The 24,995-nt window shown below is 38.9% G+C and overlaps 1 protein-coding gene across 1 annotated transcript in view; it reads left to right on the top strand.

Moving 5' to 3' along the window:
* gli2a (GLI family zinc finger 2a) overlaps nucleotides 1-24,995 on the top strand; it is a 210,261-nt gene that overhangs the window by 30,669 nt on the left and 154,597 nt on the right. The window contains 1 exon segment of the mRNA XM_055152490.1: nucleotides 11,916-12,056. Coding sequence (XP_055008465.1) covers nucleotides 11,942-12,056 — 115 coding nt within the window. The 5' untranslated portion in view covers nucleotides 11,916-11,941.

Raw genomic sequence — 24,995 nt, 5'->3', positions numbered from 1 at the left:
TCGGCTGAATTAGAGGGAGCAGTGGGTGGGGGGAGCAGGGTGAAGTTGGGGGCATTTTGGAGAAATGAGCTTGGATTCTCACACTACCAAACTCATTATAATGAAATTGTGACCAACAGTTGCCAATGTTGATGCAAGATTTCCAGTAAAGCTCCTATATTAGGCAAAATTGACTCTTGTGAGCCTTTAGCCATGTTATAATCAAAAACATACCTGGAGTTGTTTGAGAAATCCATTTTAGGACTATAAGGCACACCACATTATAAGGCACAATATCAATAATGTTTAATTTTCTTCGTCTGTTTTTCATACATGAGGTGCACCGGATTATAAGGCGCATTAAGCGAAACAAAGGGACGACACTTGAGACTGATCCCTTAGCCCAGGTGTCCATGATCCATTGACAGATCGTGGTGTAATTTGCCCGGAGTTGCCTCCCTGTTTTGGTGAATGTGTATTATGAATGTGAGTGGATAATTTAAGTTTTTTTTTTTTTTACTTCCTATGAGGACGACTCAAATACACATTGAGTAATAATGTGTTTGACCCAGCTTTGTGCACATTTGTTTATATTTTACAGAAATTAAACTTAAAACCACATGGCTAATTTACATAAACTATAAGCCTGAAAAAAACAGCTCGCTGGACTAAGGACTGTAAATTGGGCTTTACTCCGTGAGGCTCCTGACTACAGTAGCTACAATGCTCCAACAATCCACCAAGCGTTGCGGCTCCATAGTTTACCAAAGTCGTACTAAAACATTTTGACAGATTTTTGAGCATCAAATACTACATAAAATCAGTTCAAGGTCAGTAAGCACAACCAGAATTAATACATAACAATGTGTTTTATGAAGCTTTGTGCACATTTGTTTACGTTTTACAGAAACAAAACTTAAAACCACATGGCTCATTTGCAAAAACTATAAGTGCTGAAAAAGCGTCTGCTGGACTAAAGGACACAAATCTGTGGAATATGTGTGAAAATCGGTTCAAGGTCAGTAAGCACAACCAGAATTAATACATAAGGTGCACTGTCAAATTTTGAGTAAATTAAGGGATTTTAAGTGCGCCTTATCGTCTGAAAAATACGGCATTAATCTGTACATCTACAAAGCTCAAAATGCACTGTTCCACCTTGTGATGTAAAGTAGTGGTAGTTTTTAAGATAAGTTTTATTCAGTAGAGATTGACAACTCCAGGACAGGTTTTTACATTTAAAAATGTAAAAAACACAGTTGAGCACTTCCTGTAATATCTCATGACATCACAAGGTGGAACAGAGTCAGCCTAAATTTGCAGGGTTTGTGTGTTAAACATGTGTGAATGAAACAAAACACTGGGTCTGTTTGTGATGAGAAAACAACATTATAACAGATCAAAAAACAGCGTAATATGGAAAAAACTGGGGATTTTAAGGTGAACAGGTTTGGCGAGCAGAACCAACTCATTTAAGGTCTTCAGTTAGTAAGAAATGCCTTATGAGGATTCAGATACACATTCATTCAAAATTCAACCCGCACCTGCCATGCCAATCAATATTTTCTTTGCTAAATGATCCTCGGAGGTTCCAGCGTCCCCTTCTACCCTTCTCCATCCCGCTTTGGCTCGGGCTTCAGAGGCAAATTGGAAAGCAAAGAACTGGCATGCCGTAAAAGCGCCGAAACAGCTATTAATGCTTTGCCAGATGTTCGGACGCCCATGTAAGCAGGAAGATTCCCTGTTAGTTTTTAAGGACTGGTGCGTTTGAAAAGCGAAGGCGGGCTCTTGTTCAGCTCATTCCCGGGCACCACCTCCCCGAGCCAAGAACGACTCAAAGGAGCCTGAGCTCCAGCCAAGTCCAACCCCGATAAAGGCTCATGAAAGAGGACGGTAGATTCTATGGCCGTGATAGGTGATATTCACAACTCTTAGAGACCAGAGCAGAGTTTTGTCAGTAAAGCGAACAACAACTAGCATGCTAACAGCGCACCACCTCATTATCAGTCAATAAAATGCTTTCTTATTAGCTTATGCAATATATTTGTACTGAGAAATGACAAATTTAGCTGAGATATACAGGAGAAAAATCATGTACACCGCCTTTGAATGAAACTTAAAAAAAAAATAAAAATTGACTCCGCCGTTTGTTTAAAGTGCACTATATAAATTTTGGTTGAGTGTCCATCACCTCTTTGTTTCTATGGATCTGTCATTATGCTGCCTGGAATGTCCTAGCAAGGCTGGCGCCACCTAGTGCCTCCACTCAATTTAATTTCTTTCCAGTGAATAGGTCAGGAATGGGAATACACTAGACGGTTTGCCAGAACCCCAGAAGTTGTAGATCGTGCACCGGCCAATCAGTGAAGAGCTGTGAAGTCATGTCTGGGTCCCTTTTGTGGTACAGCACAACAGTAAACAAAGTATTGAGATGGATGTAGACGAAGCCATACATTCTGTGTTGGCAACAATTCCCGAGATCGAGGATTTAAAGCCAGAACAAAGAGAATGTTTGGTGTTTCACTTCGTGGAAACTGGCTGATGAATCAGGCTAGGAATGTTCCACAGTGTAACATTAAACAGCTCTACCTTGTTTTACAGTTCAAAAATACCAAGAAAAACAGGCATTCTGACTGTGAGCGGGGTCGCCTCTCCACAGATCTGACCTGTAACGTTGTCTAGTTTGATCTCCATGAAGATATAAAGGTTTAATGCCATACTGTGAAACATTCCAGACAAAGCAATAACATCTCCATGAAGAAACCAGAAAGGTTACACAATACACATTTAAAGTAAAACATATGTTAGAATTCTTAAATACAAAAGGTTCACTGCAAAAAAAACTAAATCTGGTCAAGTTAAGATGACTTGAATTTAAAATGTTTTTTTCATGATTTGTGTAAATTTCACTTGAGAAGTAACATTATCTGCCAGTGGAACAAGAATGCATCTTGCTACACTTAAAAATTATAAGAAAAAAAAAACACCTTTTTACTCTTAAAATAAGAAACAAAATCGAATGCTTCTTGAATTAAGACTCACTCTTATTCCATTGGTAGATAACTTTAATGGTCAAGTTGAATCTACTCCAATAAAGTAAAACGTTCTTAATTTAAGTCATTTTAACTTACCTAGATATTGTTTTTTCCAGTCTTTCTACAATTCAGATGTAAAGATTTTTTGCTTAACTCACAAAAATTGCCTTCTTTACATTCTGTTCTGTATCATTGACTAGGCAGGCGCTTGTTTAACTCATTCAACTTATCCGAGCCAAGAAAGACTCAAAAAGACGCTTGCGTTCCTGCCAAGTCCGGCCTCGATAAAGGCCCATGAAAGAGGACATTAAACCCTATCGCTATAAGGTGATGTCAGAGCGGTCCGAACAGGGGACACGACAACTCTCTGGCTATCTCTGGGACTTTTTGGCACTGGGGTAAAAGGGAGACAGCTGCAGTCTAAACCTGTTAGTGGCCCACCTCTAATCGGCTTACATTGGCCGGATGACAGGAGACTGGCACCTCAGAAGGGTCGCGGAGACGGACGGAGCGACAGCCACCGCTCGGCGAAGGGGGACATGTTGGATAACCACGTGAAACCGAAAACAGTACTTCACACGTCCAGCGAGAAAGACGCCAGATCAGTGAACGATTTTATGCATTTAATCGACCTGAAAGCCCAAATTTGTTCATTGTTTTTTCTGGGTGAACCAAAAGTAATTATCAGAATTTCAAAATGTGTAGTATGTGTTATAAAATCAATAGTCATGTATTTAAATTTCATCAGGGAGGTACATTGTGTAACTTTTCTCGTGGAGGGTCCATGTTATGTCTTTGTCTGAAATGTTTCACAAAGTGGCAGTGTTTCCCCAACTTTTTTTCTGGGGACCCACATTTTAAAAGTCACAAATCTTCGCGTCCCAAGTCAACAGATATTTTTTCTAAATCACGAAATAAATTTGCAACCATTATTGAACATTAATGAGGATATTTTTTTGTTGACTGAGTGATCGTGTCTCTCTGAACAATTAGTATTACTCTACGGAGATTTGCAGAGAAGAATTGAGGATAGTAGTTTTGCGAGGATTCACATGATTCGGAGGCGACCCAAAAAAATTCTCTTGTGACCCACCCAGTCTTTGGGAAATGATGCAGTGTGGCATTAAAACCTTTCTGTCTTCATGGAGACCAAACCAGACCAAGTTACAGGACAGATTTGTGGAGAGGTGACCCCATTCACCGTCAGAATTACTGTTTTTTAGGTATTTTTGAGCTATAAAACCACCTGTGATTGAATAAATGTAAGGTAGAGCTGTTAAATGTTTTTATTGATTCATCTATTTGGTCACAGGTATATTTTGACATTATTCCACTGTCATATTTAACATACACTGGCCGAAAAGGTGTCGGCTGAAGCCACTCTTACTCTTTATTCCTTTGTCAGAGCGTCATCTTGACACCAGTTCTGATTCATAAATACAGCAAGAGGAAATAAACAAATCAGTAACAGTACAACAAAGTACCACAGCACAAACTAAGCATCATAAAAAATGGAACAGAGTGGTGCACAATTTTCGGTCTTCTGTACAATTGTTCCAGAGCTTCATCCCTTTAATAGACAAACAAAATTTCATAATGTTTGTTCTGATTTTCTTTTTGATAAACACGGCCGTGCCTCTGAGCTCATACTGGCTATTTCGGATTCTGAACACATCTATGACACTAAATTTATTAAACAATTGCAATAATTTGTTCATTTTTGTTACATTTTTCCAAAGACTGACCATCCATTTCCACTTTCTCTTTAAACTGTTCCTCAGTGTGATACTCACAGTTTATATTTAGTTTATTGTAGAATTGGACATGCCATACTGTGGAACATTCCAGGCAGAGCAATGACATATCGTAACAAGCAAGTTACACAATGCAGCTTTAAGATGAGACTGATATAATAATGTTAAAGGTGCTCTATGTAACTTTTCGTTTGCCCGGTCTGCTCAGCAAGCCTGATTCATCATTTGGTTTCAATTCGTGGAAACCGTCTGACCTCGCAGCATTAGGATTCGTTCGCTCAACGGTAGACGGGGCACTTTTTTATTTAACCAATCGCTGCTATTTGGTCGTGACGTATGTAATGCGCCAAATCCCGTAGGAAGAAGGGCAATAACGTCTTTTCCCTTGATAAAATTCACCAAACATTCTCTTGGTTCCGGCTTTAAATCCTCGATCTTGGGAATCGTTGCCAAAACAGAATGTATGTCTTCGTCTACATCCATCTCGATCGCTGTGTTTACTGTTGTGCTGTACCACAAACGGGACCCAGACAGGCGCTTGAGTTTGACGTCATGGCTTCACAACTCTTCGCTGATTGGCCGGTGTGCAGTCCACAACTTCCGGAGTTCCTGTAAACCATCTAGTGTATTCTGATTCCTGACCTAGTTGCTGGAGAGAAATGAAATTGACCGCACTAGGTAGCTCAGTTGTTCTCCATGATCATTTTTCATATATTTTGCTTTGCTTAGAATGTTCCACAGTGTTGCATTAAATTTCTATCTTGAATTTATACAAGAAGACAGAGATTATTGCTCAAAAATACTTTAAAACCCTATATATTCTTTCTGTGAGCTGGGTCGTCTCTCCACGGATCTGACCTGTAACCTGGCCTGGTGAAGTCATCTGCTTGTCTGAACAGAGTTTGATAAATTTAATGCCATACTGTGGAACATTCCTGTCAAAGCAATAGCATCTACACGTCCAATGAGTAGACCACTCTTCCACCGGAAAAGTTACAATGTGGAGCACCAAATGTATTAAGGCAAATTTTGTTCCCTGTGGAAGAAAGTTTAAAAGAAAGTATTTTATTATGATTTAGTTTTTCTTTTATCTTTCAAACTATAAAACACTTATTTTCGTGTCTCCGGTGAAAACGACTTACCTCATTGTATTATCAGGATGTTTCTTTTGCGCTCGGTCCAAGTAATTTTACGAGAGTCTGGACTGCTGACCATTCGTGTAAAGTTTTACTCGTTTGGACTTTAATAGAGATTCCGACAGGTGTCCAGAAGATAAAAGAAAGCTGGACTCTTCATTAAGATGCCCAAAACCTCGCGTCTGTATCTGTGCATTTTTCAGAGGAATATGTCAGGATTTCCGCACCTGGCTGCAACGCGCTGATAACATTTATGACCATGTAAGATCTGTTTTAACATTTTAAAAAGCCAAAGATATGAAGAAGTTTGTAGAACACTTATAAATGTTTTTACTTCTTCAATGAAAGGAACAGCCCCTGATTTTTTTGTCTTAAACTTGAACCTGAACCTGAAATTTTAAACAGTTCACAGTGGTCCAAAGTTATTCCTCATTTACCTTATTATTAGGGATGTATCAATAACTAAAATATATCGTGATATCGTATCGTCAAAAGTCTCACAATAATATCAGAGGCCCTCACAATATCTCAAATTCTCTTGTCAAATTATTGTCAAAAGGTTAATTGTATTGTATCTGCTACTTTATTTGGAGGCTCCAGCTGTGCCCAATCCTGTATTTCATTGGTCGAGAGTGAGAAGTGCCTTTAAATTAAACTTTCTTTAACTCCGTAGTTTAATATGCGTTAGAATACTTACTGTATTTTTCAGACTATGAGTCGCTGTGGAATATAAGTCGCACAAGCCAAAAAATGCGTAAGAAAAAAACATATATAAGTCGCACCAGACTATAAGTCACAGTTTTTGAGGGTAATTTATTTTATAAAATCTGAGACCAGGAACAATATTTTGTCTTGAATGGCAAGTTACAGTAACAACAACAGAACAGAAAGCAACAGACTGTTAACGTCACATATGAACAGTTCTTCAGATAACTATAATATAAACAACAGTACAGAACAAATTTAACAAACTCTCCATCTCACTCCAAATCACTAAATCCATTCAATTCTTCAGCTCCACGACCTCCAGAGGTAAACGAAGTGCCTCTTCTTCTTCTGTGTAGCTGTCCTCAGACTCAGCATCAGTTCCAGTTAGAATTATTCCAGCCTTTCTGAATCCCGACAGGATGGTTTTGGTTGTCTTTATAAGTTTGTTTAAATTTTAAATTGTTCAGTGGTACAGAAGTAATGGTGCGATCGACTGACATGATACAGACAGGACAGAGGCTCTTTCTGCAGGAGACATGCGCAGTAGAGTGAAGTGACAGTGGTACAGTGTGAAAATTTTGATATATAAGTCAGAGGACCACCCAAACCATGAAAAAAGTGCGATTTACAGTCTGAAAAATACAGTAAATACTTTTCAAATTTAAGCATAAATCACAAAAATAACTTTCTTTGTATTCTGCACTATACCATTACCTATGAAATGATTCAAACGTTAATTGTTTTGTATTTGCTACTTAAATGAGATGCCCCAGCAGTGCCCGATGCTGTACCTCACTGGTCTAGAGTGAGAACATCTTTTTGTATGACTCATCTTTTTATGGGAATCATAACGCAATGGAAAATCTATGTCTTAAAATGCAGTAATGAGTTTTAACACATGACATAAGACAGACACGTCTCCGAGCACAAACAACACATGTACGCCTCAAGACCTGACATCATGAAACCAGAGAGCAGCCCTGACTTTACGAGACAGTGAGAAGAACAAATATCTCATTTTTCAGAGTGTAATTGGGAAAGTTGTGTACCAAGGCTTCACGGTATGAGAAAATGATGCAGCATTTGATAATTATGTTTTATATTTCCATGAAGTTAAGTTTAAAAAAATGCACATTTACAAGTCAAACTGGGTCAAAATAAAAACCAAGGCCACCCCATTTCTAACGTAGAACTGAATAAAATCTGCCTTTTTGCCCATTTTACTAAAAAAATGTAAATTTGAAGACCTTTGCATTGTTGCCAGAGAAATCTTTTTGCCATGTAACTCAGCTTAGTGGCATGATTGGTTTCACAGAGACAGATATGTTTAATGTAGTGTAGTCTACATGTAGTTAAGAAGGCAGTGGACCATTCACAAGAAAAACAAATAACTGGCCTAGTCCAATTTGAAATCGATTAATAAAAATGCTTGCAAACCAGGAAACTGTGGTTGAGGTGTACCGTATTTTTTGGACTATAAGGTGCACCGGATTATAAGGCGCATTAATCAAAACAAACGGATGACCCTTGAGACTGATCCCTTAGCCCAGGCGTCCGTGATCCATTGGCAGATCGTGACGTAATTCGCCCGGCGTTGCCTCCTTGTCTTGGTGAATGTGTATTATGAATGTGAATGTGGAGAACAGCTCGCTCCTTGTGTGCTGATGTGGTTGAGCTTCTGTTGAACTAAAAGACATGACTCAGTGGAATATATGTGTTCTTTCTGTGACAAGGCGACCGCGGCGGTGTGTGGTGAGTCGACTCAGAACTGTACTTCGCTTTTTACTCCGCGAGGCTCCTGACTACGGTAGCCATAATACTCCGACAATCCATCAAACGGTGCGGCTTCGTGGTTTACCAAAGTCGTACTAAAACATTTTGACAGATTTTTGAGCGCAATGCACCACATAAAGTCAGTTCGAGGTCAGTAAGCACAACCAGAATTAATACATAAGGCGCATAATTTTTAGGATTTTAAGTGCGCCTTAGAGTCCGAAAAATACGGTAATAGTTATAATCTCAAACATCCTAATAACACATGTTTTTTCATAATTATAACTGCAAAGTTTAAGTGCAAAAAAAACCAAAATCTATTCAAGCTGAGATGACTTGAATTACGAAAGTTTTATCATATTTTGAGTAAATTTCACTTGCCAAGTAAAATAATCTGACAGTGGAACAAGACTTTTTGTATTTAAAACATGAAAATACATCTTGCTACACTTAAAATACGAAAAATAACAACTTTTGCACTTAAAATAAGAAACAAAATCTAATGTTGCTTGAATTAAAAAGAACACACTCATTCCATTGGCAGATAATTTGACTTGTCAAGTTAAATCGACTCAAATAAAGTCAAATGTTCTTAATTTAAGTCATTTTAACTTACCTAGATATTATTTTTTTCCAGTGTGTTATTGCTAAATTACTAGATGCCCATGAATGCCTCTTAGCCCTTCATATTTGTTTCCCTGACCTGCACGTGGACCGGGACAAGAGTCTGTCAAGTTTTGGGGGCAAAGACTCGCTCTGTGTTCTCATGTAAACGTCGTGAGTGACATATAGTGACAGAAAATACTCAGTGAGATCCCCTCCTCTGTCTATAAAGCTCGTAAATCCTGCGTTGCCTTCTGTTTTCACACTGCTCCATTCGCAGACACATGCTGACACATCCCGGCCTGTTTCTCACAAGAGTCTGAGTTTAGTCTGAGGTGAGATGACCGCCGCTTCACTGGAGGTTGTGGAATGGGGTTTGTCTCCTCCTGCCGCAGACCCAGGGCGTGTTTGCTCTGCGCCGGGGATGATCTTGTAGTTCTCACCAAGTTAAACAAGTGGCTCGCTGCCAGGCCATGGAGCCTTTCACGGAGCTATTGACTCAGGACACAGGCTAAAAGCTAAAGGCCGAGTGTATTTACAATTGGAATAGTCGTGCTGTGAGCATGCTGCCTCTGTGAGAGATTTGTGTGCTGCTTTGGATCAGAATATGTGGAATAAAGTCGTGTTTTTAAAGGTTTTTGATGCTTGAATTGTACAATCAAAATGCATTGTGTGGATTTTTTTTCTGTATTTCTTTAAAGGTGCACTGTATAATTTGCAACTGAAGAGTCTGAGATGCTGTTTTTGTGCCCGAAATGCTCCACAGTATGACATTAAACATATCTATTTCCACGGAAACAAGCAGGTGATGCCTCTAGGCCACATTACAAGCCAGATCATGCGTTTCAAAGCGTCTTTCCCAGCAATAAATACATAAAAATTAAATGTGAGGTGATTACATTTAATGCCACAGTGCCACTAGAAAGTTGCATAGTGCACCTTTAATTTACTAAAAACTGATTAAAAATGGTAAAACTTTATAAAAACTACACGTATTAATGCCTTAATAAAGCATGAACTAATGAATTCATGATTAATAAATAGTTTATTAAGAGTTATTAAAGTTCAGTAACGTCTAATTAATACTCTTAACTCTTAACGCCTTCATTAAAGTGCATTGCGTAACTTTTTGGAATGTTTTACAATACGGCATTTGCCTTTCTGTCGTCATGGAGACCAACCCAGGCCGAGTTACAGGTCAGATCTGTGGAGAGGCGACCCCGTTCCCAGTCAGAATGTGTTTTTCTAGGTTTTTTTGAGCTGTAAAACCACCTGTAATTGAATAAATGTAAAGTAGATTTGTTTAATGTCATATTGCGGAACATTCCAGGCAGAGCAATGACATATCCATAGAAACAAGCAGGTGACAGACCCTCAATCGAAAAGTTACACAGTGCGTCTTTAAGTGTTAGTATGTACTGAAACTTTCTTTAAAAAACATTTTCTTTATATATTGGATTAAAGGTTGTATGGAGGATTTTTTTTTGTTTGTTTTGTTTCAAATTGTCAATGATAGCATTATAGAGGTGCAGTAGCCTTGTAATTATGATGACCAAAAAAAAAGAGAATAAAAATTCATCAACTCTGGACGTGGTGGGGCCAGCTAAACATTTGCCAATAGATAACGACACTGCCTCGTTATCTGTTAGCTGACAGGCTGTCAATCAATCTCCCTAAGTTTCTAGCGTAACTGACTTGCCTGCGCGCCGCCGGTACGTGGTTTACGTACGCCTGTCACGCAGACGCAAGCCGCACAGACGCTGTTTACTCCACCAACGCAACAGTTCTTAGCGGCTTTTTTTGACCTATATCTTCCTCGCAGTTCGCACAAAGTTTGTTGCAATGGCAGACAAGAATCCAGGAGCAGTTAGCCGCAAAAGAAAGTCCGTTTTTGAGGTCGCTGAAAGAAGAAGACAAGGGGAAAAGCAGCGAAGCTAAACTAAGGTCATTCTTGAAGATTCATTCCAGCGATGGCGCGACTGAAGCAGACGCAGGGTCTAAAGACTGACGCATTGGTCGCCAAATTACTCCTGGACAGGTCACTTCTGCTTATTATGAAAACGTACTTTATTTCCAAGAGCTAGACAAACGTTTTTCAGGACACGAAAGCGATATCCTATGTCTGAAAACGTAATTTTCAAGGCAAAGAAAGAGTCCGCTTGCTGCTGCGTGTTGTAGCTAGTTCATTCGCACGGAATCTCCGCGCAACCTTCTCTGCACCCCTTTCCTGTCCCCGCTGCCCGATCCGCTCTTCCCCCTGCTCCTCAGTTCTCCGGGCACGGAATCTCCGCGCACCGCTCCCCTCTCCTCTCTCCTCTCCCTGCTCCGCTCTTCTCCCTGCTCCTCACTTCTCGTCCGCGCACGAAATGTCCGCGCACCCGCTCCCCCCGCTCCTCACTTCTCCGCCTTGCCTAACCAACACTGTAGTTAGTTGTTTACAAGTCATGTGCAGTGCACCGGCTGTAAACAAACCTGTTTCTGGCGTAAGAGGAGGCGGGAGAAGGCGTTTCTACGTAGGGAGCTGTAGGGGAGGGGGGGTGGTTTCACGCATGCGCAACATTTGAAAAAGGACAAACAGTCGCTGGATTTCTCGTTCCTTGGAAAATCCTCTATACAACCTTTAAGTCCATTGAAGATTTTGATTTTATTTATTTATTTTAATTCATTTTTAAGTTTTTCGTGACAAATTTAACCCCCTAGTATAGAAGAATGGTTTTAGTTTATGTCATATTAACAAATGTAAAGAAAATTGTCTTTAAAAGCTGTTTATTTTGTGAAAGGTAAAACTGTGGTAGCACTTCGAAAGGACAAAACCCACCACAAGGCCTTTGTCAAAACACCCAAATGGGAAGTTTTTAACACCTGGCTCCCACATTAGCATCTTAAAGGCAAAGTGTGATAACAGTTTTCCTTTTGGCTCTTCGCAGGCTACACCAAAGAGCGGTCAGGCATCATGGAGACCACAGCTCCCACAGCCACAGAGAAGAAGGAGTGTAAGACGTCAGCGCTGGATGGAAGCAGCTTCTCCGAGCTCCCCAAGAAACCGTCGCCAACAACACTCAACAGAGGTAAGACAGTTTCTGATTCTAATTTCCGATGGTAGGTTTGATTAAAGAGCAAACGGATTCAAAATAGTCAAACATCTCCAGGTCACGTCCCAGCACAGAGCACAAAATGAACAAATGTTACCAAATATTTAATTAAAGGGCCCATTTTACGCTATTTTCTAATCTGTTATAATGTTGTTTTCTTATCAAAAACTTATCCAGAGTTGCTCCACTGTGTTTTAAAACTCCATACACCTTCACTGGAATCTTTTGGATAATTTCAGCCATCGAAAACTACAACTAAAACTTAAAAACTACCATGACATCACAAGGTGGAACGGAGCATTTCGAGTTTTGTGGATGTAGACAGACTAATAATTAAACACAAAACACAACTCCAGGGATGTTTTTCATGAGGTCATCGCATAATAACTAGGGATGTAACGATATCCAAATTCCTTGGTACGATATTTTCACGATATGCATCTCACGGTACGATATTTATTAGAAGTTGAAACAGAATTGTGAATATAATACTTGTTCCTTTAGAAATGTCTTGACAAGCCTTTGGTTCTGTCATAAACCAAAGAGTTAAGCTTTAAAAGTGCTTAATAAGTAATTTCACTGGACTGAAACGGAGCAGAGGATCATGGTCTATGTAGTTCTCTGTTTCTTTTAGCTGTTGCTGCACAAAAACAATGAATTTAAGCAAAGTGACTTTTAATTCGATATATATTTTGATGGCCCATGATGTTATTGAGAGACTTCTGTTAATACCATATGACGATATATTGGTTATTGCTACATCCCTAATAATAACACATCCTAAAAGTCAATTTTGTGTAATATTGGACCTTTATTAAATGTATTTCTTAATCTGAGTAGGTTTTACTTCTCAACTAAAAATGTACACATGAAATAAGCCTTTTAATGCTTATAATAATTGAGCTTTTATTTTGATATAATCTTTGTATCGTATATATCGCTCCATGAATAAATCTTTCCTAAATTTTCCTTTTTTCAAAATCTACACACTTAAAGGTAGTTGTTGCAGTAGTAGTAGTAGTTTATTTTCTTCAGTCATGTACTTAATCATGTACTTAATAGATGTGACAAACATTTGACATAAAACTGTGATGGAAGGGGTTTAGGCAGAGGCAAAATCACTTACGAATGTCCAAACTTATTTACAAATGATGATGCCCAAGAATACGGCCAAAAACAAGCCACAACTTGAGCAATAAGTTAAGTTAAGACAACACAGAGAAAAAAAAAAAACAATAATAATAATAACAGTACTCATGACTTTAGTACAGCAGTTCTTTTGAGTAAGACTTAGACTTAGACAGATTGTATTGATGTACAAGGGAAATTATTTGGACACAGTAGCTCATCATCACAATATATTATAATAACAAAGAACAAAAAAAAAATATAAAAGGCAAAATAAATTCTAAATACGCAGCGAAAAAGATAGCAAGAAACAAAAACTGTTTACTCTGTAACTCTGTAAACTCTGTTCCAGTTTCTACACCTTTTTCCTTCAAAATAATCAATATTTACCCAAAACGAATCTACGTTATTATCTTTTTGTCTCTCTGTGTAGTAAAAAATATGTCTTTAAACCATTCTAGAGCTCTGTATTTGCCTATAGAATTTAATTTTTAATGTGTTTTTTAATGTCTTGCCAAGTGTTGGATAAACTATGTGCGTAGTATTTATTAAAACAAACAAAACAGTCTAAAACTTGAAGGTGCACCAATATTTCAAACTCAACTTTATTATAAGCAGTGTTGGAGAGTAACGGATTACATGTACCGGAGTTACGTAATCAGAGTACAAATTATGAGTAACTGTATTCAGTTACAGTTACTGTTTCAGTGAGTGGTAATTGGATTACAGTTACTTTGTTGAAATAAATGGATTACATGGCGGTATTTTCCTGTTTTCACATTTTGGGCTAAACCAGGACTAAAACCAGGACTAAAACCAGGACTAAACCAGATCTAAACCAGGTCTAAACCAGGTCTAAACTAGGACTAAACCAGGTCTAAACCAGGTCTAAACTAGGACTAAACCAGGACTAAAACCAGGACTAAGCCAGGACTAAACCAGGATCTAAACCAAATCTAAACCAGGACTAAACCAGGACTAAAACCAGGTATAAACCAGGTCTAAACTAGAACTAAACCAGGTCTAAACTAGAACTAAAAACCAGGACTAAACCAGGTCTAAACAATATGACACATAACAGTAGATGGACATAATTTAAGGCAGCAGTGATCTCATATAAATTAATTTTTCTATCAATAATATTTTTAATATGGATAAGGAAAGACTGGGCTTTTTATTTTCTTTATGCTCACAAAACTTCTTATGTTTAAGATCTTCGTCTTTGCTTCTCTACAGTAAAACAAAAGTCTGTTCATGGAGACTTGGGCTCAACAGACAATTTAAAGAGAACAAACATGAATTTTCAGGATGTGGTTGCTACTTTCATGTAGTTTTAAAAAACATGACAATATCAAGTAATCCAAAGTATTCAGATTACGTTACTCACCGAAAGTAATTTAATGGATTACGTTACAAACTACATTTTGGGGTATGTAATCTGTAATCTGTAGGGGAATACATTTTAAAAGTCACCTTCCCAACACTGATTATAAGTTTGTGAAATCGAACACTGTTTTTCTGAAAATTTAAGAACGACTGTGAAAACTAGAAGAGTTTCCGTAGTGTCTTTATTTGGTTTGCGCACGTTCGTAGTCCTAGCGTTTCCTGCAGTTGTGTTATTTCTCACTGAAGCTGTTGACTGTGTAGCTCCTCTTCATCGCCAGGCTCCACACATGTGAATCTGGGTGGTACATAAAAAGAGTTAGACCCTGAGACGGAGCTCGTACATGTCAGAGAATGTCTGATGAAAAAATGCTGTAATGAGGCCGAAGGACCTTGTTCTCACCTCCCGAGTGTAAATTTCATGAATTACTAAAAAAGCCAGTGGACGACGTCGCGTATCAGAGGCCGTGTGGAAAGAGCTCGCTGAGAGGGAGGGGGCGCCGCACTTTTGAAATGCTAACAAGACGTCATCTGACATTGTGGCGTTAGTGGTGCTCGCGCTTAATGATGGGCTTGGTGGCCTGCCACAAGAGGAGCCTGGTGTATTAATTGTTTAGGGATGCGTTCGAGAAAGTAGGACGTTTGTGTTTGGCCTGACTGGCAGCACTACAAAGACCCGACAAGTTCCTCCAAACCAGAAAGAGAAGAAAATATTGCACTTGCCACCGTCTTGAATAATTGATCCGTTTACACACTTCTGACCATTGTGTATGGCGTTGGCTGGGGGCTGTCACGGTAACCTTGCGCGCAGTGGGTGCTGGGTGAGCGCTCCCATAAAGGCCTTGTAATTAAAAGATGAGAGCTCATGTTTTTGTAAGTGAATGTGTGATGAAAACTCCTTCTAACGAGCGTATGAATTACTAACGGAGACTGGGTGGACACTGCAGCCCCTCCGGATAGCAGCCTTGGCTTCGTGTGCAGCGTCCACCACAGGAGCGCTGGTGTTAGAGATTAATGAAGGGCTTGGTGGCCTGCCATTGAAAGACCACCATTCCACCCAAGGGAGTCTAAAGTAGGACATAAGCACAGCGTTAAGTTTAAGATCAGGCTTTGTTTTTCTCTTGGAGTCTTCCCTCTTTGACTCGGGTACATTAGTATGCAGGCAGAAATGTGGGGCGCCCCTGAATAAATCTTGGTAATATTTGTTTTGGAATACATCATGCCAAGTCCTGCAAAGGCCACTTGTAATCTTCAAACTTGGAAAGTAGAATCAACAAAGGACAATAGTGTTTGTTAAGCAGAAATGTCCTAAAAACAAAGTTAACTGGACCAGCTACATGGAGACGGTAACTATTACATTGTAGTGAAGTGTAAGCCTTAAATTCTGTTAGTTGTCGGTTCATTATGGAGTAATTTATTGGTTTATTTTGAACACTTTGATTTGAGCAAACAAAAAAATACAAATAAAAACAGCAGCAACAACAGCAGGAAAATAACCTATTATTATCAAAATCTGCACGAAATACTTTTACTTTTTACTACAGGTGTAACAATAACCGAAATATCGTAATATCGTATCGTCAAAAGTCTCACAATAATATCATGGTGCATCAAAATATATATCGAATTACAAGTTCCTTTGCTTAAATGCATGGTTTTATAGTAGTAACAGTTTATAAACATTGGGAACTACATATCCCATGATTCATTTCAGCGCAGACAACATGAAGAAATATGTTTTTTACTGAATTCTTGGGATTATGATGGAAATAATTCACATCAAATTCTTGTCGGGGTATTTTAAAAGCAAAAACGTGTCCATTCTCCAAAATATCGCAATAAATATCGTACCGTGAGATGCACATTGTGATAATATCGTATCGAGAGATTTGGATATCATTACACATGCATGGTTTTATAGTAGTAGCAGCTTATAAACATTCAGGAACTACATCTCCCATGATTCATTTCAGTGCAGACAACATGAAGAAATATGTTTTTTACTTGAATTCTTGAGATTATTACGGAAATAATTCACACCAAAATCTTGTCAGGGTATTTTGAAAGTGTCCTCTGTCCAAAATATCGCAATAAATATCGTACCGTGAGATGCACATCGTGATAATATCGTATCGAGAGATTTGGATATCGTTACATCCCTACTTTTTACTCTTTAAGTACATTTTAAAACTTTAATACTTTTTAATTTTACTAGATTTTTCATGTGATACTTTTGCTTTTACTAGAATATTCTTACTTCAGTATCTGTACTTTTACTTAAGTAACAAAATCGAGTACTTCTTCCACTACCCCGATGATTTAATGTTATTCCTGTACCTGCAAAGTTCCAAAGTATGGCATTAAAACTATCTATCTATCTCCATGGAGACAAGTATCTTAGTCAAGACGCCTCTAGGCTGAGTTACAGGTCAGATCTATGGAGAGGCGAACAGTAAAAGACCACATGTATTTCCAAGGTAAGCAATAAAAAAAACAGTTTAATGCCACGCTATGGGACATTCCAGGCAAATCATTAATATCTCCATGGAAACACACAACACACAACAGAAAAAGTGAAGTAGTGCAGCTTTAATGAGTGGGAAAAACTGGTTATCGGGTACAATTACTCTTTAATTAAGCCCACATTTTCAAAACATGAAATTTCAGAAACCCAAAAATCAGCGTCTAAGTTTACACACATACACACAGAGTACAGTAAGTAAAAGTTAAAGTACTTCAAATGAAATAAATACTGTTTCAAATTCAATAACGACTTAATCAAGACAATGCAGAAACCTCGTAAAAAGTTAGTCCCTGAAAATAAGCACTTTGTTGTTCGCAGAAACCCGTAAAAAGACAATAGCGTAACCTAAGACGAAACATCCTGAGAACATCTTGTCCGGCTTAATCCGATGTGTCAGCTGGCTGCGGACTCCATAACTTTTTCCACTCCTTCCAAAAACACATGGCTTTTTGAACTCCCATCTGCGAGTAAGCCGATAGCAGGAGGTATACTGCAGCGAGGGTGCGAACGGTCAATAAAGTAAAAGTAGTAAAATACCGTACTTAAGTATACAGTTTAGACACCTGTACTTTACTTAAGTCCATTTTAAAGGTGCATTGTGTAACTTTTTAGGGTCGAGATGTTATTACTTTGTCTGTCAAGTTTCACAGAATGATATTAAACCTTTCTATCTTCTTGGAGACCAAACCAGACCAAGTTACGGGTCAGATCTGTGGAGAGGCGACCCCACTCACAGCCTGTTTGTGTACTTATTTTTGAGTGATAAAACACCCTGTAATTAAATAAACGTAAGGTAGAGCTGTTTAAAGTCATACTGTGGAACATTCTAAGCAGAGCAGTGACATATCCATACAGTAAAAACAAGCAGGTGATGGACTCCCAACCAAAAAGTTACATAGTGCAGCTTTAAAGTGGACAATTTTTACTTTTACTTCACGACATTTGAGAGCAGGTATCTGTACTTTCTACTCCACTTCATTTTGAACAGGACTGAAAAGTGAAAGTTTTATTTTTAACAAGTTCATTGTTTGAGCAAAGAAAAATATACAACTAAAAACAACTAGGAAAAAAAAAATGATTCAGTTGTTTTTGTTGAACAAAATTCAACACAAATCTTTATCAAAATCAGTGGTGGAGTTTGCAGTTTGGGGGCCCTGGGCGAACTTAAGTTTGGGGTCCTCACTATAATGCACCGTTTTTCTTCTTCTTCTTTAAAAAAAAAAAAAAAATATATATATTGTTTGTTTTTCCCCATTGGTCTTGAGACATGCACATCTTTATTTATTTGAATTATGGTGGATTGGAAACTTGTCCTACTAAATAACCAGATAATAGAATATAAAAGAAGAAAAAGAATAACTGAAAATAGTTTTATTTTTTGCAAGTACAATCACATTTTTGTTTACATCCATTACATATGATGATTATTATTTTTCTTATGATTATTGTTTAAAAGTAAACTACTTATTTAATGTCATATTGAGAGAAAATCAAGTTGCTAAATTAGTGGCACTCAGGGCAAATGGTTGGGGGCCCCTCCAGGTTTGGGGGCCCTAAGCAGCCGCCTACTTTTGCCTAAATGTAGCACCCAGAGGTGGGACCAAGTCGATGTTTTGCAAGTCTCAAGAAAGTCTCAAGTCTTTGACCTCAAGTCCGAGTCAAGTCCCAAGTCAAATACAGGCAAGTCCAAGTCGACTTTCGAGTCACTGGCCCATAAATCCAAGTCAAGTCCATGTTGTCTGCTTTGAGCTTCAAGTCATTTCAAGTCTTTAAACCAAAGCACCAAATAAAGCCATGGTATATTTATACATGAGTATTTATATAAGAGTTGATTTTTTTCTTTTTAAATGTCTTGACAAGATCTTAGTATGAATCATTAAACATCAGAACAGAAAGAATTAAGATTTTAAAATGCAGTTTTTTGCCGTGTGTCTGAACTGAAATGGAAGGATCGTGTTCTGTGTAGTTCCCTCTCTTTGACTTTATTGTACTGCATATTACTCCCAGGTCATTGACCTTCAAGTCCAAGTCGAGTCCCAAGTCTTTGTCTATTTTATCAAGTCAAATCTCAAGTCCTTAAAAAAGTGACTCAAGTCTGACTCGAGTCCAAGTAACCAAGAACCGCCTCTGATCAAAATTACTGCATTTGAAGCTTTATTATTATCAAAATCTGATTGAAATACTTTTACTTTTTACTCTTTATGTACATTTTAAAACAGGTACTTTAATATTTTTACTTAAGTGGCTTTTTCATGTGACACTTTTGCTTCTTCTTGAGTATTTTTGAGAGGCCCCGGTCACGCCAGAGTATTCTCGAGGTCTTGTTAATGGTTTTAAATGAGTGTTGGCGTTTGCTCCGACATCCTGCATCTGTCTCAAGACGTAAAAAAAAAACAAAAAACATCCACCATCTTTGCCCTTTTGCAACCAGACTCCGAGACCCAGGATTTACGAGTCTGCGCCTGGCATGTGCTTTACCATGTCGGCGAACATGTGTCGAGATTAGCTCCCCGCCCCCACCCGCACGTCGGTAGTAAAACATCTCGCCATTTCAAAACGAGTGATGGATGCAGCTCCGGCTCGGCTATATGTAAATTCAACGTTCAAAGAGAGACACGTTCGCCAAACCTGCCGTCATGTTGTTGTTTTACGTTCCTTATTATATTCAAAGAAGAAAGTTTACAACCTTTTTCCATCATCGCTCATTTTCCTCGTTGACCGTACTAGGCCAGTGGAGCAGACAGCCTCGGATTATTTAACTTTAAGGAGGCCATCGTTCTTTTTGCTTTCTGTCCGCAGTTTGTGAACTTTGCTGGCAGAGACTGATGTGGACCATAAGAAACGTATTGTCCGCAGATATTCATACGCAGCTTTGATTTATCTAAGAGGAGGCACCGTGAGGAATCCCCCCTCACCTTTGTCAACACTCGCTCTGCTTGCTTTGAGCTTAAGGAGAAGAAGTTGGATTAGGCTTTAAATCAACTCGGCTGCTATTTGAGACGAGGAAAAAAAACGGTTGTCGACGTATAGATTTTCTCAGGGTTTCTCGAACTTTTCATGAAATGTCTTAAAATTGTTTGTTTTTCTAAGTCTGTAGTTACACAAAAGACTTGACTAAACCAGAACAAAAACAATATAATGAAGAAACAAGGAGAGATTAAAATACGTGTATCCTTCGTTCATTTGCTTTTCAAAATAAAACCAAAATAAGAAAAAAACAAAACAAAACTATTTTCTTCATTATTTGTCTCCAAAACCAAAATGGAAAAATGGATAACGACCGTTTCCCGTTTTCGTGACTTAAACTGTGATGCCGAACTTTTGAGCCGCATACGGACTGAACCAGGCCTGAACCAGGACTGAACCAGGACTATACCAGGATTAAACCAGGTCTAAACCAGGTCTAAACCTGGACTGAACCAGGACTGAACCAGGACTGACACCGGGACCAGACCAGGACTCAGACAGGGACTGAGAATGGGACCAGACCGAGACCAGACCGGGAATGAGACCGGGAACAGACCGGGACCAGACCGAGACTGGGACCAGGACCGGGACTGGGACTGAGACTGGGACCAGATCAGGACTGAGAACAGGACTAAGACCAGGACTGAGACCAGTTTAGTCCTGGTTCAGTCCTGGTTGAGTCCGTATGCAGCGCAAAACGGGAAATAAAATCAAAAACTGAAAAAACAAATCGTAATCAGTTTTTTTCATTTTGGTTTTGGAGACAAATAATGAAGAAAATAGCTGCTTTTTCATTTTCTTTCTTTTTGTTTTGTTTTTATTTTGAAAAACAAATGAACGGATGACACACGGATTGATAAAGAAAAGCAAAATCTGACATTGAACTAATCTGAACCAGGATTAAACTGGTCTGGGCCTTTGTTAAACTAGAACAGAATCTGTCATTTTAGCCAAAAGAAACTGAAATAAAAACATGAGCAACATTTTTTATTTCATTTTTGCCATTTTATTGCACGGGAAGACGCAGAAAGTCATACATCATTAGTGTGAGCAGGCTTGCATCTTCACAAACCTGACTCGTATTTGACGTCCTCCTGCTTGTTTTTGTAGAATAAAAAAAATCCTAGAAAGTTGAATTTTTACATTTAAGATAAACCAGCTGAAATCTATTGTAACATATCACTACACCAGGACTAAACCCAAAGTAAACCAGGACTAAGGACAAATATTAAGAAAATATCCTATATTTTACTACAACAACAACATCTATAAACCCTCCAGATTGGACCGAGTACCATCAGCGTTCCCCGCCCCACATCTTGAGAACCGCAGCTGCACATAGATAGCGCCGAAAAGTCCCCTGTAATTACTCTTGCTGAGACTTTCGATAAGAAGCCTGTGTTAATCACGCCCCGTCAAGGCTGGGTCTGAAAGCCCGTACGGGGGTCCACGCACCGGCCACTGGGTCCTTTCTCTGGAGGGCGCTCTGGAACGGGTCATGCCCCCTTCGCCGGCAGAGAAAAATGTCCCGGAGAAAAATAGTTAAAAAAGAAAAAAAAAGAAAAAGAACTACCCTCGACCCACCACCATCACCCGCCCTGTTTCCAAAGGCCTACTCCAAAGGGACAGCCACTAATCTTCCTGAGAAAGAGATTTCCTTTGCCTTTCTTTTCTCTTTCTGTGGGCCTAAATGAGCCTCTTACGCCGCCGTGGTTCCTTCGAGCCGAGTGGGATGTGGACGGGGAGATCGAGGGGGGGGGGGGTGTCGGGGGCTGGAGAAGGGGGGGGGGCGTGGGTGGGGGGCGATGGGGCGGTGGGTGGTTTGGCCCGGGTTATGCAGGGATGACCACATTCAAGCCGGGACCTCCTTCGCCCTCCTCTCTTTTAGGGTTTAACTCCTTGCCCCGGACTCTTAGTTTAAAGACCCGGAGAATCCTTTGGCCTGATGGTTGGAGTGTTGTACTCAGCAGGTCGGCACAAGGAGACAATGTGGAAAAAAAAAGAAAGGATTTGATGAAGAGCGCCGGGGTTAAAATGGTTAAAATGATTAGCGGGAGTGGGTAATAACTTTTTAATGACGCAGGGTTCTTCTTAAACAAACCACAAAGGAGATAAGTAGACAGAGGTAAACAATAATGTGAAGAACTGAATCAGTAAAATTAACTATACAATTTCAGTCCTGGTTTAGTCCTGGTTAGACCTGGTTTAGTTCTGGTTTAAACCTGGTTTAGTCCTGGTTTTAATCCTGGTTTAGTCCTCTTTTTAGTCCTGGTTTACACCTGGTTTTAGATCTGGTTTAGACCTGGTTTAGGTCTGATTTTAGACCGGTTTAGTCCTGCTTTTAGTTCTGGTTTAGTCCTGGTTTAGTCCTGGTTTAGACCTGATTTCAGTCCTGGTTTAAACCTGGTATTAGACCTGGTTTAGACCTGGTTTAGACTTAATTTTAGTTCTGAATTAGTTCTGGTTTTAGTCTTGGATTAAACCTAGTTTAGACCTAATTTAGACCAGATTTTAGTCCTGGTTTAGTCCTGATTTTAGTCCTGGTTTAGTCCTGGTCTAGTCCTGGTTTAGCCCTAGTTTTAGTCCTGGTTTAGGCCTGGTTTTAGTCTTAGTTTTAGTCCTGGTTCTAGTTAGGGCCTCATTTATTGAAAACCACTGTTGTATCAAAAAACAAAACAAAAACAATACTAAGTTACTAATACTTACAGTACTACATTATTTACCTCTGACAGTTTGATTGATTTTAGCCTCTTGTCAAATTCCTACAACTTCACTCTGTTCTCAGTCTTATTTCAAGAAACTCTAGATTGTCTTATTCATTTTCAAGAAACTCCTCCCTGCCCTGACCACCTCCGAAGCCACCACACACGCCCTGGATCTCACTCTGAACGCCCCCAAGTCCGAGATGAGAAGAAATGGGCTCTATCAGGTGTCATCTACTGTAACATTTTGTAACAGCACGTCAATAATGTTTTTCCTGACACTCGAGAAGACCTGTGAGCAACAAGCTTACAGTAAAGGCCTATTGACCAGAGCCTGAACGCCTTTGCTTTACTGTCAGGGTCTATAGCAGCACGCGAGCCGGGACCAGGAACTGTCCTTATCCTTATCCATGGGCGGGCTCCGAGGGATACGGTTTCTGTCCCGGAATGAGTTTCAATTTATGGACTTTTTTTTTTTTTTTTTTGGTAAAATGTCGCTCTTTGGTATTCTCGTTGTAGTTGCTGTGACTGTGTCGTTATGTATAAACCTTCAAACTCTGAAATGTTATGATTTAGTCGACCTTTATACTCAAAGTAAACAATAATCTTTACAGAACATGTTCAAAATCCGAAAGAGCCAATTTGAGCTCAGAGGCCCAGCCATGTTTATCAAAAAGGTCTTTTTCACGTTATAAAGAAGTTTAAATGTTTAACTCTGGGCAGATACATGAATTATGATACTTAGTTTGTGCTGTAGTACTTTGTTGTACTGTTTCTGATTTGTTTATTTCTTCTTGTTGTATTTATGAAGATGAACTGGTGTTAAGATGACGCTCTGATAAAGGAATAAAGGGTAAAAGGCATAATAAGCTTAAGCTTCAGCCTGCACCTTTTCGGTCTGTGTATGTTAAATATGACGGTCTGTGAATTAATGTCAAAATATACCTGTGACCGAAATAAATACTTAAACAAATATCATAACAAGTATATGACCACATGGTAATAAAAAAGTACTATGATTTAATGTTGAAAATCACATTTTTATTGTCAAAAGAAACAGTGATTTTTATTATCACCATGGTATCATAATCATTACTGAGTACTGAGTCTATTCCTTGGTATTGAAATCAAGGTTGAATTTTTCCTTTTCTTTTTTTCTACTACTATACTAGGACAGTATTTACTTTTTTTCTCACTGGTTTATGCTAAGATTGGTGACACAATGAAACGTGTATGAATCGTTTTATTTTATCAATAGAGGACCTTTAAACCCGGAAATTGTCTCTACTAGTCAAAACAAAACAAAAACAAAAACAGTGATAGAAATTAGATATAGTTACTGTATTTTTTGAACTATAAGTCGCACTTTTTCGGGGGAATTTATTATAAAATCAGAGACCTGGAATCGACATTTCTTGAAAGTCAAATTCTAGTAAAAACAATAGAACAGAGAACCACAGACTGTTAACGTCATGTATGAACAGTTCTTCACATAACTATAGCATAAACAACACAACAGAACAAGTTTATGAAACTCTCCATCTCACTTCAAATCACTAAATCCATCGAACTTCAGTTAGAATTATTCCGGCCTTTCCGACTCCCGATAGGATGGTTTTGGTGTCACTGAAGTCCAGGCTTTGTCGATCCATCTAGTGACTTCCAGGAAAGTTGCATGCTGCACCCTCCTGATGTCACAAGTTTCTTGCTCACTCCAAACCTTCTTTCTGCTGCTCCATTATGGTTTTCGGCTGCATATTTTGCTACTTGCAGCTTGTAATCTGCAAAATATGATTTTCTCTTTAGGGGCATTTGTGTTCAGTCTTCTCAGTCGTCTTTATAAGTTTGTTTAAATTTTTAATTTTCAGTGGTACAGAAGTAATGGTTTTGACTGACATGATACAGACAGGACAGAGGCTCTTTCTGCAGGAGACATGCGCAGTAGAGCCAAGTGACAGTGGTGCAGGAGTAATAGGAGCAGCAGATACTGACACACAAAACTAGAGCCTCTCAGCATGAAAATTTTAGTACATAAGTCACACTGGAGTATAAGCTGCAGGAAACACCCAAACCATGAAAAAAAGTGTGACTTATAGTCCAAAAAATACGGTACATCTATATGTTCATATCATCATTTGTATTACCATCTTTTTTTCAGCTTGTTTTTAAACTACGGGGGCAAAAATTAGACTATAGGGACCCGCCATTGTC

This window comes from Boleophthalmus pectinirostris, unplaced genomic scaffold (assembly GCF_026225935.1).
Source record: "Boleophthalmus pectinirostris isolate CB_2022bp ecotype Guang Dong unplaced genomic scaffold, ASM2622593v1 HiC_scaffold_1, whole genome shotgun sequence".
NCBI classification, from domain to species: domain Eukaryota; kingdom Metazoa; phylum Chordata; class Actinopteri; order Gobiiformes; family Gobiidae; genus Boleophthalmus; species Boleophthalmus pectinirostris.
Note: the sequence above shows the minus strand (reverse complement) of the source record. Positions and strands in the feature narration are given on the sequence as shown.